This window comes from Oryzias melastigma, linkage group LG20 (genome assembly GCF_002922805.2).
Source record: "Oryzias melastigma strain HK-1 linkage group LG20, ASM292280v2, whole genome shotgun sequence".
Classification (NCBI taxonomy): domain Eukaryota; kingdom Metazoa; phylum Chordata; class Actinopteri; order Beloniformes; family Adrianichthyidae; genus Oryzias; species Oryzias melastigma.
Genome location: NC_050531.1, coordinates 11,078,839 through 11,091,808, shown reverse-complemented (window position 1 = coordinate 11,091,808; position 12,970 = coordinate 11,078,839). Strand labels below are relative to the sequence as shown.

The following is a 12,970-nucleotide window of genomic DNA, read 5'->3' as shown; positions in this document are numbered from 1 at the left end:
ATAAATCCTTTTAGTGGTAACAGCAGCAAACATTGTTGTAGACTTCCTCCACAGAAGCAGCAGAAATTGTTTTCTGAGCTCTGCAAACAAAGTTGGATTATGTTTTCCGCCCGGGGAGAAGAATTATTACTGCATTGTTTTAGTAGAGTGAGCTACTCTTTGGATTCAATCAGTCTCACCTTGGCTTTCTCATTAATGTATGTGTAAACAATGAGTCCTCCCCTGGCAGCCAAAGCAGATTCAGATTGAATGCTTACCAGAGGTAAGCAGCTCTGCTCCGTCTTTTCTGTAATTACTGGGCTGTTTCAGGAACAGCTGTCGCTTCACACTCTTGCATTACAAGCTTCCTCTATGAGCAACACTCAGTGAGAAATTCTGCCCACATAAAGTTTCATCGATTACACATTTTGGATCAATTTATTGAAACGATTATTAATCAAAATATTGCATTTGTGAAAAAAAATCCATCAAGACGTCTCATTTGATCTCCAGGAAACTGCAGTTCTCCTTCATTTGCTTCACGGCGTGGAGACCCAGAGCTCAAACCCGAGTCCTGAGCAGCCGGAGGAACTGAAGAACCGCATGAGCCAAACACTACAGAGAGAACTCACCAGCTTCTTCAACACGCTGCTGCTCAGACTGTCACACACCACTGACAGGTAGAGGAATTCTTTCCACTAGTATTCAATCAAATATTCTTTTATTTGTTTACCCTTGCACCATGTTATCCGTCATCAACACCCCTGTGCCGGGTCCTTAAGGGATCAGGTGCTTCTCGCTGCCACCTCAGTCTGAAAGCTCGTTTTACCTCTAGATCAGACAGCTTCCACTATTATCAGCTTTTGAAATTTTAAATTAAAGCCCTGAGCTTTTAATTTTCTAGTAAGTGATTAAAATTGTCCCCTTCCCCATGTGTGTGGTTTATGTTGTTTTATTTGCCAAAGTTCTATTGTTTTGATTCATCGTTTTATTGCTAATTTCTTTATAGTTCTTTGCAGCCCTTTGAGCAACATCACCCGTATTTAAAGGGCTATATCAATAAAGTTGCATTGAAGATGGTGATAAACATTTTTATCCAAAAAGAACAATAAAGATTATTTTGAATTCCCTCTTCTGATCTGCTGTGCAGCCCCGTAACATCTGAGCGGATGTGTTTCAACTTTACCCTATTCTGTAGTAATCTTTCTCATTATCTTTAAGAATTAAAAGTATTTTTATCTGTTCATCTTGTTATTTCTGTAAAAAAAGGTTTGTCCAAGGCTAAAACATCCCAGTAGTGCTTCATTTTCCTAAATACATACTCGAGTTTAAAGGTATTGTGGGTAAAATCTACAAATTAATGCAATTTTTTTTTTCATACAAATCTGCGGGACTTTTTATTTTATATAAAACTAATAGCCCAATACTGTTCGTCTCAAAATGTCTGCTTCTGCCTTTGTTTTCCTGATTTGCTCGTTTTCTCGCCGTGGCCTTTCCTGTCCGTCCAGGATGTGCTTGGCGTTAGCCGGCCCCTTCAAAAGCCAACTGGCAGTCCGCTTGCTTCAGAGCCTGCGGGTGTCCGATGCCCCACGCTTCTATGGCCTTCCCAGCCTGGAGAGGACACTGCAGGGCATGGTCAGCCTGACTGCACAGCCTGGCTGGAGCTCCCACTGCCCCGACCTGGAGCCCAGCTCCCTCTGCTCCAAGTATCTCAGTGGATTATTAGAGGTTTGTGTTTCTGCAGCAACGTCTGTTTGTGTAATCCTTGCGAGTGTGCGCGCACATATGCTCTGGTGTTGCATAGCCTTGTACTCTGTTACGAGCGATGAAAGCGCCTACAGAAAGGAGGAAAAGAGGAAACGGTTCTTTCTTAGGAATTAATTAAAATTCTTCAAAATGAAGTTGCATGACAGACGTTGCATTAAGTAAAAATCTCATTGATTACCAATGCCACACAGTGAGAATGGTGATGAGATTAATCAACCTTGCCGTTCCATCTGTTCAGCTGTGCAACAGTCCATAAAACAATAGCCTAACGCGGAGTAGACAAGCTTGTACAGCAGTCGTCAGCACAGAGCTGTCCAAACTGTTGTTTTTTTCTTTGAGAATGAAGACCCCTGTGGATTACACTATCTTGTTTACACAGTGCAGACCTCTTTCTTTTTCCACTGGAAACCCTTCACTGACATTAAATAAAAATGAATGGAGATTGGCATTTAATTTGCCGCTATGTCTCTTGGCTGCCTCCGTCTACCTGGTTACTGAAAGATAGCAAACCTTCGCCCTCTTAAACCCCCAAACCCGACTCTCCTGGTACTGCAGGGCCAAAAAGCTCGGCTGGCCTTTGGCTCCTCTCTTTTCATCCGTTCCTCGGTGCGTCCTCATCCTGACGGCACGCAAAAACAAAGTAATTAGTCTCTCGGCTGTATTTAGGTTTCATTTGACTGCTGTGTGCTGCGGGGATACAGTTCGCTTTTATCTTTTATGAGGAAACATTTTTACTTTCTTTCTTTTTTATTTTCTTTGATAAAGTACACACTAGACAGACAAATATAAATAGGCTCTTAAATATAAATAGGTATTGATTCACACTCAATTTCCTGTCATTTTCACAGGTTATCTCATCCTTTTATGTTGAGTGGGGTGGAAACTCCCTGTCCTTCATGGGAAAAGGTGTGACCAAGAATGCTGTCATCTGCTTGCTGCATCTATCCCATGAGATGATGACTGAAAACAACGAGAAGGCAAGCTCTAGAATAATTTTTGTACCCTTTCAAAAGCTCTACAGATTTGGACTTCACTTTTGCTCTGTTTTCGCTCTGCATCAGGACTCCATTCCTCAGTGGTATTTGGGAAGTGAGCGGACGACTGAGGATGCTGGTGGCTCTCAGATGGGTTTGGCCTGGCTAATTCCTCTCTGGGTGGATCGAGATCAAGAGGTACAAAGAGCTGCTAGCCTCTGCTCTTGAATTTTAATATTCTGTTATTTGTGTTTTTTTTATAACTTTTAATATTGAATTTAAAATATTTATAATTTTTTTTTGTAAAAGGGTTTTTTCAATATAACAGCCATTTAAAAGTGAAAAAGAAAAGTACATATGGATAAATCATCTTGTCAATACAGACAAAATAAAATGAAAGCCGCTAGCAGCACTTTGAGGCGTTCAGGTGCTACTCTCCCCTGCCCCTGCCGCCCTCACTGGCTGAGCAGCTCCTACACCCCCTCACTCTTCCCTTCTGTAATTTTTTTAAAATGTCGCCTTTTCTTTTGATTTTGTCTCCATAGCAACTATTTTATTTTTTGGTCGACTTGGGAACACAAGCAGATCTATGTAATTTTAAGAAGAATCGTCAAAAGTTAATTTTTGGATTTCCTTGGCAACAGTGATATTTTGTTAACCACGCCCACATTCCTAATATGTTCATATCATATCTAATATCATTTTGTTTAGCTAGAGCCAGGCATTCATGGACTAAATTTTCACAATATTACAATAAAATATGTGCGAGCCACAGGGTAACATCAATTTGCTAGCTTGCCATGCTAATGCTAAAAAAATAATCTACTAGCCTACTACAAAAACAGCAATTTTTTCCTGAGGTGCTTCCATGTGATGCTTGAGGAGTTAGAAGGGGATTGAAATCAATTGGAGGAGTTTACATTTGTAACTAGTAATAAAAGTGTATTTTTTTTAGAAAATTTGAGATCGCAACCTCTTCCGAGGTCAAAGGTCAACAAAACTTTTGTTGTGGTTATGTGTGAAATATGTCTTGAATATCCTCAACATGTGTGTTTTAGTTTGTTAGTGGATTCTTTTTTTTTTTTTTGAAGCCACAAAAGATTTTTGACTCGCTCATCCTTTTGGTGGATTCTTATGTTGTGATGACAACATTTTTCAGAGAGAGGAAGGTTATCCACTGTGTCAAAAATTCACATTTACTTAGTACTAGTTTTGTGCTAATTTTGGTGAGATTTTGAGTGTGTGGTGGGGGTCAAATTCTCACTCAATCAGGCATTAAGAAAGAAGAATTGCTAAAACAATAAATGCTCCTTGTAGTCCAGGACTGCTCCGGGTTATAATCATTAGCATTAGCAACATTTATGCTGTCTTTACCCGATGCAGTGACAGTTTCTATTTTTGTAAGCCTCCTATCAAACACGCACATCTTTCCCCGACAGGTGAGGTTTGCTAGTTTGGGTTTAGGTGCTGCTCTGTCCTCTGTGCCCGCTGGATGCCAGGCTCTGTGTCGCAGCTGTCAGAACATCAGCGGAGGTCTGTGGGGCACGCTGCTCAACATCCTCCTGGATCAGCAGGAGACCAGCATGGTCCGCAGAGAGGTACTGTGCTAAAACTGCAACTCAGCTTTGTAAATGCAACCTGCACGCCTGCATGCCTTAGTGCTTTAATGAAGGTGAATATTTGTAACTAACTTTGACCTATTTAGTTAAATTAGGTGGAATTGTTCTGAGATCAGTCAGACAGGCTGCATGCATGTGTTACCAGTTAAACACAGGCAGATGGCACTGTTGCAGATGGAGTCCAAGAGAGCTTCATGTGTCTCCGTCTTTCTTTCATCCCTCTCTTGTGTGGTTTGCGTCCAGGCTGCATTTATCTTGCAGAACTTACTGGTGATGCCGATGCCTGCCAACGCAGAGGAGGCCAAGAACTCACACTGGCAGGTCAGCAGATCCGCCAGCCTTTTTTTTAAAAGCCTATACAGGCGCTTAACTTTTTTTGTGTGTTTTTCTCTGTCTGCCTTCTCCCCACCTCTTTCCATTCCTAGCCTCTCTCTCGCCTCATACTGAGAGAGAAAAGTCTTGTTGAGTTGAGAGCAGGAGTGTTGCTGGCTCGTAGCCGCACTGTGGTGCAGGGAAACAGATCTCACTTTCACTTTAATTAAGCTCCTCTGTCAAAACACCAAATGAATTCTAAATTAGGAAGCAGTTACATTGAGACTGGAGTTGTATTTCAGGCGTTCCTGCTAAAAATAATATTGAAAAAATGCCTGTGCTGAACAAGATGAGTTAAAAATAAAAGAGGAATAGCTTTGAAAGATTAAAAAACTAAATATATGAAGTAACTTTTGAAATATCTTGTAATAATGAATACTTTTACTCGATAAATGTGTCCATTTCTTTTTCAAATAAGTGTACATTTAAATATCTGTTTTATCTCTCTTTTCTTCTTACCTAGCACCCATGCGTTCATGATGAGGTGTCTGGTATCTCTCTGGTGGGTCTTCCCGCTCTGCAGGCTCTCCTCCACCACTGTCAGTACTTCCAAAATGTCGCTTTTTCTGCCACCACTTGTTACCGAGGCAGACACACTTTTTGCCTTCACCCTCGTTCTAACGAGCCCAGTGGGCCTGGTCTTAAGAGCGACACGTCACTCGGTAAGCTCAGATTTATTTTGAGTTTCTGTTGTTTATTACTGATTAATTAAATCTTTGCATGTTGTTGTTGTGTGTGTTTATTTAGATTCTGAAAACTCTTTATGGTTTTGGAGACGTGACCCCCCCACAGACTCGAGAAGACCTTCCAGCTCTCTTTCTACCTTCAGCACTGTGGTCAGCAGAGCAACTGTACATTATTTTAATAGTAACTTCTGCAGATGTAGAGCCGTTATGGCATTTTAAAAGGTCTGAAATATTGAATATTGAAGCTGTAATCAAATGAATCACAAACTTGTACTTTAAAGAAGCTTCTTTTTTGTTTTCAGCTTGATTCTATCTCAGTGATACAATAGAGTATTAGGGCCACCATGAAATACAATAAATAAATACATTTACAAGAATAAAGCTGCAAATTTACAAGAACAAAGGCATAATTTTACGAGAAAAAGCTTGTAAAATAATTAGAAAAAAGTTGTAATTTATTTTAACTTGATGAAAATTATGTTTTTGGTGTTTCTAACATTCTACTGTGGCATTCCTCTAATGATGGAGGACATAAATTAAGAAAATTAGGCTCAAAACTGCATTTCTGAGTGTTTCTTTATTCAAATTGAGGGATAGGAAATAAAAAATCCAAAAACATTAAGCTGGGCGGGCCATAAGCTTCCTGCTCCACTCTGCATTGAGATGGGAAGAGGGAGCGGTGTTGCTCCATGCCTATAGTCCTGCACACTAATAAAGTTGCAAATTACAAGAACAAAGGCATAATTTTATGAGAAAAACTTGTAAAACAATTGGAAAAAAGTTGTAATTTTACTAAAATCCTCTTGGAAAATTATGAGTTAGTCTCTTATGATAATAAAGTTATAATTTTCTAAATTGTAAGAGGAGAATATACAAAATTGAATAGTCTGTTAACTAAGGAGTTTACAAACAACAGCAAAAAAAGCAATATTATAGAGCTCATGGTCCTTCATTCTGCATTGGTTTCACAAAACTTTGTGATCATGACTTTTTCTCATATTTTACAACTTTATATTTGTAAAATTGCAATTGTAATTTTAGGACTTTATTTTCCTATTTTTTATGGTATCCCTAATGCTCCATCGTACATTGCAAAAGTCAAAAATGTAAATGTATTAAAGCAACTTTATACATGCTCTTTCCTACAATGCCTCAAAACATTGGTCATTTCATCGTGTTATTTATTATATTTTTGTGTTTTTTGAGTCATGGTAACAAAGGAATTTCCCAGTTGTGGGATAACTTAAAGTTTTATCTATGTAGAATTAATCAAATATACAAATTTATTATCCCTATATTGATACATAGGTGATAATTCTTTTATTGTTAGTTTTATTAGAGCCCGTCTCCATCACCCACACCTAACAGCGCCTTCACAGAAAACATTTAGCCATATTACCTAAGTTTTTAAAATTGCATCATATTCTTTGCTTTAAAATCCAATTATTTTTGTTTAAATTTTAATGAAATTAATGTTTATCGTCTCATGCCATCCATTACAGATCAAAGGTTCAGGGCCACACACTCCTAACATTTCATCTGCTTTAAGCATCGCTGATGAACCTCCTGCCAGCAGACTGACGGCTCAAGGTACTATAGAAAGACTAGTTGTTGTTTTTACTTGTGCATTAAGAAAACTTTCCGTGAACCTCGAACTTTTCTGAAAAAATATAAACTTAGTTGTTTTTAACACCAGAAACTTGAATATTGTCTTTTTTTATTGGCTTTTTATGGATCTATCTTATAGGCCAGAGTGACACAGACACAAGCAACTCGGTTACCTCACAGGAATCCCAGCCGTCAGCGGTGGAAAACGCCCTCATTGTTACCCCCGACCTTCTGACGGCACACTGTGGGGTTCTGACCAACCTGCTGGCCATCCTGCCAGATTTCACCCTCACTGCCATCAGACAGAACCAGCTCCTCCACCTCTTGGCCAAGTGAGAAACCAGTCCCCGGCAGTGCCACACTCTCCTGCCTCTTTATCATCTTTTATTTCTATGTGTTCTCATATTATTCATTTGCCTCATCAGTCTGGTGGATGTTGGACTTATTGAGAAATGTCTGACTGAACTGAAGATGCCGAACGTCCTTCCTGGAGAGAGGGAAGAAGTAAAGAGCCAGGTGAAAAAAAATGCTTATAGAAGCACAATTGTAAGGATTTTTTTTTTTCCCTGTAAAATTGTCTTGGTGCAGTGCAGTGACAGTTTGAGTGCAGCACTGGGGGTTTTCAGGGCACCTTTAAATTTCATTTTGAGGGAAATAATTCAGCAGGAAACACTTTTTTTTGTTTTATTTTTACTTTTCTCCGATGTCAGCAATAATGTTTTGTTTTTCATTGTCTTTTCAGTTGGTGACTGCACTTCAGTTCCTGTCTGGATTTTCCAAACTCCTGCAGTCGTGCATCCTCGCAGACAAAGAACTGATTGGTCAGATGGACTTCATGAAACGGCTGTTGTCTACTCTAGTGGCTGTTCTTATGCTGGACATTAAAGGATTAGGTGAGAACCTGATGTCAAGAAGTAATGAAAGCAAATCAAATAAACTGCAAAACAGAAAAAGTACAACATGCAAGTTTTATTCAGTCCTGTTACTTTAGTCCATGCAGTGCTTTTAAATGTGGCTTTGTGGTTCCGTTGTCAGACTTTGTGACTCAGTCTTTACTTCCTTAGATACAGATATTCGGCTTGTGGTTTGTGCATGCTGGGATGACGTGTTCACGCTCCTGGCTGCTCTGCTGAGGAGGAACAGCTCTGCAACACATCCATCTGTCTCTGCTGCTCTGGCGAAACGCTGGCGGTCATTTGCAGGTACACTCATTTTCCACTCGGAGATGGTGAAAGTTGCAAAAGTAGCTCCTAATATGACTTGTTTGTCTGGCATAGCAGCTGTAAATAATTGTTTCTGCATCAAAATACCACCTGTTTACTTTACTGTTGGCAATTTGTCCAAATTTTTTTTACATTTTTGTTTAAGTTTGTAAAGATTTTTGAACTTTCCATTCCAAACGTCATTTAAAAAAAGCACTAACCCTCCACCACTGTGCTTAACAGTGTTAAAAACGCATTTTAAATTAAAAATTAAGGCTTGTATTGATCCGGAATGCTATTGTTTTTATGCTTGTATCCAAGTAACTGACCGTTTGGTTTGTATTTCTGCAGGAACACTATCAGAGTGCATGAATAAGAAGCTCGCAGACCATCATCTCCACACTGTGGCTCTGCAGTTTCTTGCCACAGTTTTCACAGAAGAGACAAAGTGCCGCACTGAAGCAATCACAAACTCTGAACGCAGCTCTCCACTGTTAGACATCTTAAATGGTCCCCCGGCCAACCAGCTGTGTGAATTGTTACTGCAGGTAAGGGGGTGAGGGGGGTGGGGGCCTCGAACGATCATGAGGGTCTCTTCAGTCATCAGCTGTCCTTTTTGTCCCTAGATGGCCACTTCAGCATTTAATAATCAACATCAGTCATTACAGATTCTCCTCCAGGACCTCGAAAAAAAATAAATAAAGCAGATCTACAATCATCCTTACTTGATTCATATCACTGATGTTTAAACCTGGTTCAAAACCTTTTTACAAGAAAATATTTTCACTTCCAATACTTTTTAGTGTATTTGTTAGTATCTTGGTTTGGCCTTACTAAAGCAGTGATAAGTAAACATTTACCAAAAACCAATCGACACATATCCCATCTATTTTATTTTTGACCATATCATCAAACACAACAGATCAAAAAGGTTGATATTAAAATTATTCAGTCTTTTTACGGTGTGATTAAGTGGGAGAAAAGTTTCATATGCAATTTAGAAGTTTAAAGTCCACAGAATTGCATCCAAACTCTCTGTTCATGGCTGAAGGAGGATGACTAATGACTAATTGGAGACTGATTCTATGAACAGAAACCAAAGGTAAAAAAAAAAAAAAATTCTCAAAAGATGAACTCCAAGCTGAAAATGCATCATCAACCACGGTAGACTGTTGAAAGCAAAAAAAAAAAAAACTCAAATGTGACATAAGCTACAAGCCTTCTGATGGCATTTCCTTTGAACAGGCGATGCAACATTGGATTTCTCTGACAAATTTAGCTCCATGTTCACAGATTCAATAATAAGAACATACCAGAGAAGGAAACATAGAGGAGGTCTAGTAATACTTTGTGGTGCATTTGACACAGGATGTCTTAAATCTGTTTAGAGTAGAGTGAGATCTCAAGATTATCAGTGTGTACTGTGGTGGTCATGGGTCTTCCAACAGGATAATTACCCAAACTACACAGATAAACCACCCAAGAATGGTTTAGAGCATAGGTGTCAAACTCACACAAGGGGCCAACATCCAAAACACACCTTAGACCGAATAGGATAAACATTTATTAAAGGTACTGAAGGAGTTACCTGTGGACCGGTGCAGAAGTCTCAATTTAAGTTACAGAAATTGTTTCTTTGGAGAGATGGCCTTAAAAGGTTGACCATTTCTTTCTATATTTTAATGATTTTGTTGAACATCAATCTAAAAGCAATTTATTGTTAAGAGTGAGAAAAGTTTCTTATGAATTCACGAGTTCCTCTTTTGATTGTTGACCTCAGAGCTTTGAGGGGCGGAGCCTCCAAGACCCTTTGAAGAAGCTGACAGGTCGTGCTTTGATGACACTGCTCACCTGCAGTCCCACCGCTCAAAATTTCGCCTCCAAAGGTAATTCCCCAAATTTCAAGCGTGACATAAACTCTTCCCATCATTTTTTTTATTCATAACAAAAAAATAGTGCATTTCTTTAAATATATCAACCATTTTTCCCAATTTCAAGCTAACAGTTTCACCATTTTATCAAAAATCTCAAATCTAAAGCATTTAGATCTCCTTTCTGTTGTAGCTGGTTTGATTGACAGCTGCGTGGAGCAGCTGAGGCAGACACATTCCCAGCTCCAACTGGAGTCGGTCCGACCTGGCAAGGTCTCCCTCCATAAAAAGGTAAGCACAGTCTGGCTGGAAACTTTTCATCTCAGCACGTTCCTGCTCACTGTGAGGCTTTCTTTGCCTCTTGGATAACAATAAAAAAAAAAAAAAACTGATTCCACATGAAAAAGTTTTTGGATAAATATTAGGAAAAATGCTTTGCACTATTCAGCAGAAAGTTCTTCTTCTTTTCCCACCAGGTCTTTAATGAGGGCTTGTTTTTAGTCTGAGACATTTCAGTGTTTTTCTCTTTGTTTCGGGTTTCCATCCTATCAGGAAGCGCTCTATTTAAAGGAGGTGAAGCTGACTGTGGAGATCCTCCGGAGTGCTCTTTACTGCAACGATGAAAGCAAAGTGAGCACTAATGTTGTTTTTTTTCCTAAATAGAACATATGTGCTTCAAAAAAGTATCTTTCTTGTGCACTCAGGAGGTTATATCATGTTAATTAAAGACGTCTTTCTTTTGTCCTCGTTCTTACGTCTTTTACAATGTTTGTGCGTTTGACCTTTTGCTGCTAATCGGTTGTTTATCTGTGTGTGTAGACGGCCGCCACAGATGCTCGTCTATCTCCGGCCGTACATGCTCTGTGGCCTTGGCTCCTGCTGGATGACCCCACAATGGAAGCAGCACTGGAGGCTTTGTGTGTCTATACAGCCAACTGCACAACAGGTCTGCAGACGTGTTTCTCCGCCGTCAGACTCCATGTCTGTCTGCGTTTGTTTGTGCGGGCTTTGTGCCTCGCCCGTGCCTGTCCATCGCCTCGGTCTGCTGTTTGCAATCTGACTAAGTCATACGCGCCACACTGAGAGCCCCATTGTGCGCTCCAGTGACAACTGAATAACTCACGCTATAAGACCAGTGCCCACTCACAATGGGTGCAGTGTCAGGAGGGTTTTTATTACTTCTTGTATGCGTGTGGTTCAAGACCAGTGGGAGATGTGGATAAAAGAACATCTCTGTCATGGATTCTTGTTTACTTTCTAAGTCTATGAACGTCAGTTGTTGTTTGAGAAGTATGTCCAGAAATATTTTTTTTCCAAAAACGTCAAAATTAGCAAAAAGACGAGATTTAAATAGATGCATTTGGTCCCTTTGATCTGTTTGTGTGACACGATCGCCAATGAAGAAGAAGTAGAAGCTCTAGTATTTCTGCCAGAGCTCCACTTGATTGGCATCCGTTTCTCAGCGGGGGCATGTGAACACTCTGATCTAAACTCAAATGCTCCTGACCTCTCCTCCCCCCCATAAGCTCACGCTGTGAAACACCCCAAGTCTGTGGAGTCATGCACGGTATTTCCCTAAAGGTTATCTGAACGGCAGCTTGTGTTCAGTCTGTATGCAGTCAGGCTTACTATTACACCATCCGCCCTCAGGCTAGCATCCAGTCTCCCGAGACCCCCACCTTTCTACTGACTCTTTCATCTCCGGTCTGCTAACTTCATCCATTGTTAGCTCTGCTACTTCAAGGCCGTTTGTGTTTTCCATCTGTGCTACAAGTCATTTCTGCAAGCATTTTTATTGGACTCCCAAACAGAGAAACAATGAAAACATGTATTATTTTTCTGCAATATATCAGACATGAACTTGTTTTAGAGATTTTTATTTTAGTCTCAGTTTAATTTCATATATATATATATATTTCCAAAAAAATTAAACATAATTGAAAAGTGTATTATTTCCATAATCACATTAAAAAAACTTGAACTTTCATAGAACACAGATTAAGAGTTTAATTGATTCAAAGTATTTCTCTGCTTAATTCTTACATAAATTGAGGCTCCAGTTCTCTGAAGTTTTTTTAACTTACAAAAAACAGTATATCAGACTATTCAAAAAGCATAGAGTACTGTGTAATTCTCAGTTTTTGCCAAAAAAAGACAAAAACTGAGATTATAATCAAATTGATTAAAATTAAGTGTTTTCAAAATGATATGTCAGTCTTCATACTTCAATTGTATTGGTAGGGGATCCAGACCCTTATCAGAAGGAATCATGAAGTAATCTAGAACATTCCAGAAGACTGTTGAAGAGATTTTGGATTGAAGAATGCAGAGTTTACCAACACCAGTGCTGGACCCAAAATGAATGAATGAACTTGATTTTATTCATAACTAGATACCAAAATTCTGACTGACCGTTGAGATTTCACACTGGACTTCCAGCATCCTGGATTCTGTTCCTCAGTCTTTCTCCAAACTCTTGGACCTTGATTCCTAAATGAAAGGCACACTTTACTTTGATCAGAAAACAGGACCTTGAACCTCTGGACAACAGTGTAATCCTTCTTCTGCTTGGCCCAGTTGAGTTGTTTCCACTTGAGACTTGAGGAGCCCGATAGTTGTTGCCCATCTCCCGAATGCGTCTCAATGTGTGTGTGTGTTTTTTTTTTATAATGTGTTCTTTCACCTCATTCCACTCTTTTTAGATGTCTGCAGGTTCCTGAATCTTTTGATAATCTGTTGAAGTGCACGTCATCTCTTTTGATGGTGGATCTTCTGCCACATTTTGTCCTTCTATTAGATTTTCTGTTGATCTTATTGGACACATCGCTTAGCTGTAAACTTTTCTGGCTTACTCAGACTGTTGAAAGGATCAATGATGGGTATTTATCATGT

The 12,970-nt window shown here is 39.5% G+C and overlaps 1 protein-coding gene across 3 annotated transcripts in view; it reads left to right on the top strand.

The window, feature by feature from the left end:
* Positions 1–12,970, top strand: part of rttn (rotatin) — a 35,496-nt gene that overhangs the window by 15,683 nt on the left and 6,843 nt on the right. For 2 of the 3 annotated variants that reach the window (XM_024279718.2, XM_036217454.1), the window contains exons 27-44: positions 493–659; positions 1,488–1,707; positions 2,595–2,723; positions 2,808–2,918; positions 4,160–4,318; positions 4,583–4,660; positions 5,175–5,373; positions 5,459–5,547; positions 6,900–6,987; positions 7,145–7,337; positions 7,431–7,521; positions 7,748–7,898; positions 8,070–8,207; positions 8,559–8,755; positions 9,988–10,093; positions 10,272–10,369; positions 10,631–10,708; positions 10,898–11,024. In XM_024279718.2, coding sequence (XP_024135486.1) covers positions 493–659; positions 1,488–1,707; positions 2,595–2,723; positions 2,808–2,918; positions 4,160–4,318; positions 4,583–4,660; positions 5,175–5,373; positions 5,459–5,547; positions 6,900–6,987; positions 7,145–7,337; positions 7,431–7,521; positions 7,748–7,898; positions 8,070–8,207; positions 8,559–8,755; positions 9,988–10,093; positions 10,272–10,369; positions 10,631–10,708; positions 10,898–11,024 — 2,419 coding nt within the window. The remainder of the gene's footprint in view (positions 1–492; positions 660–1,487; positions 1,708–2,594; positions 2,724–2,807; positions 2,919–4,159; positions 4,319–4,582; positions 4,661–5,174; positions 5,374–5,458; positions 5,548–6,899; positions 6,988–7,144; positions 7,338–7,430; positions 7,522–7,747; positions 7,899–8,069; positions 8,208–8,558; positions 8,756–9,987; positions 10,094–10,271; positions 10,370–10,630; positions 10,709–10,897; positions 11,025–12,970) is intronic. The other variant, XM_024279720.2, reaches the window with a different exon arrangement.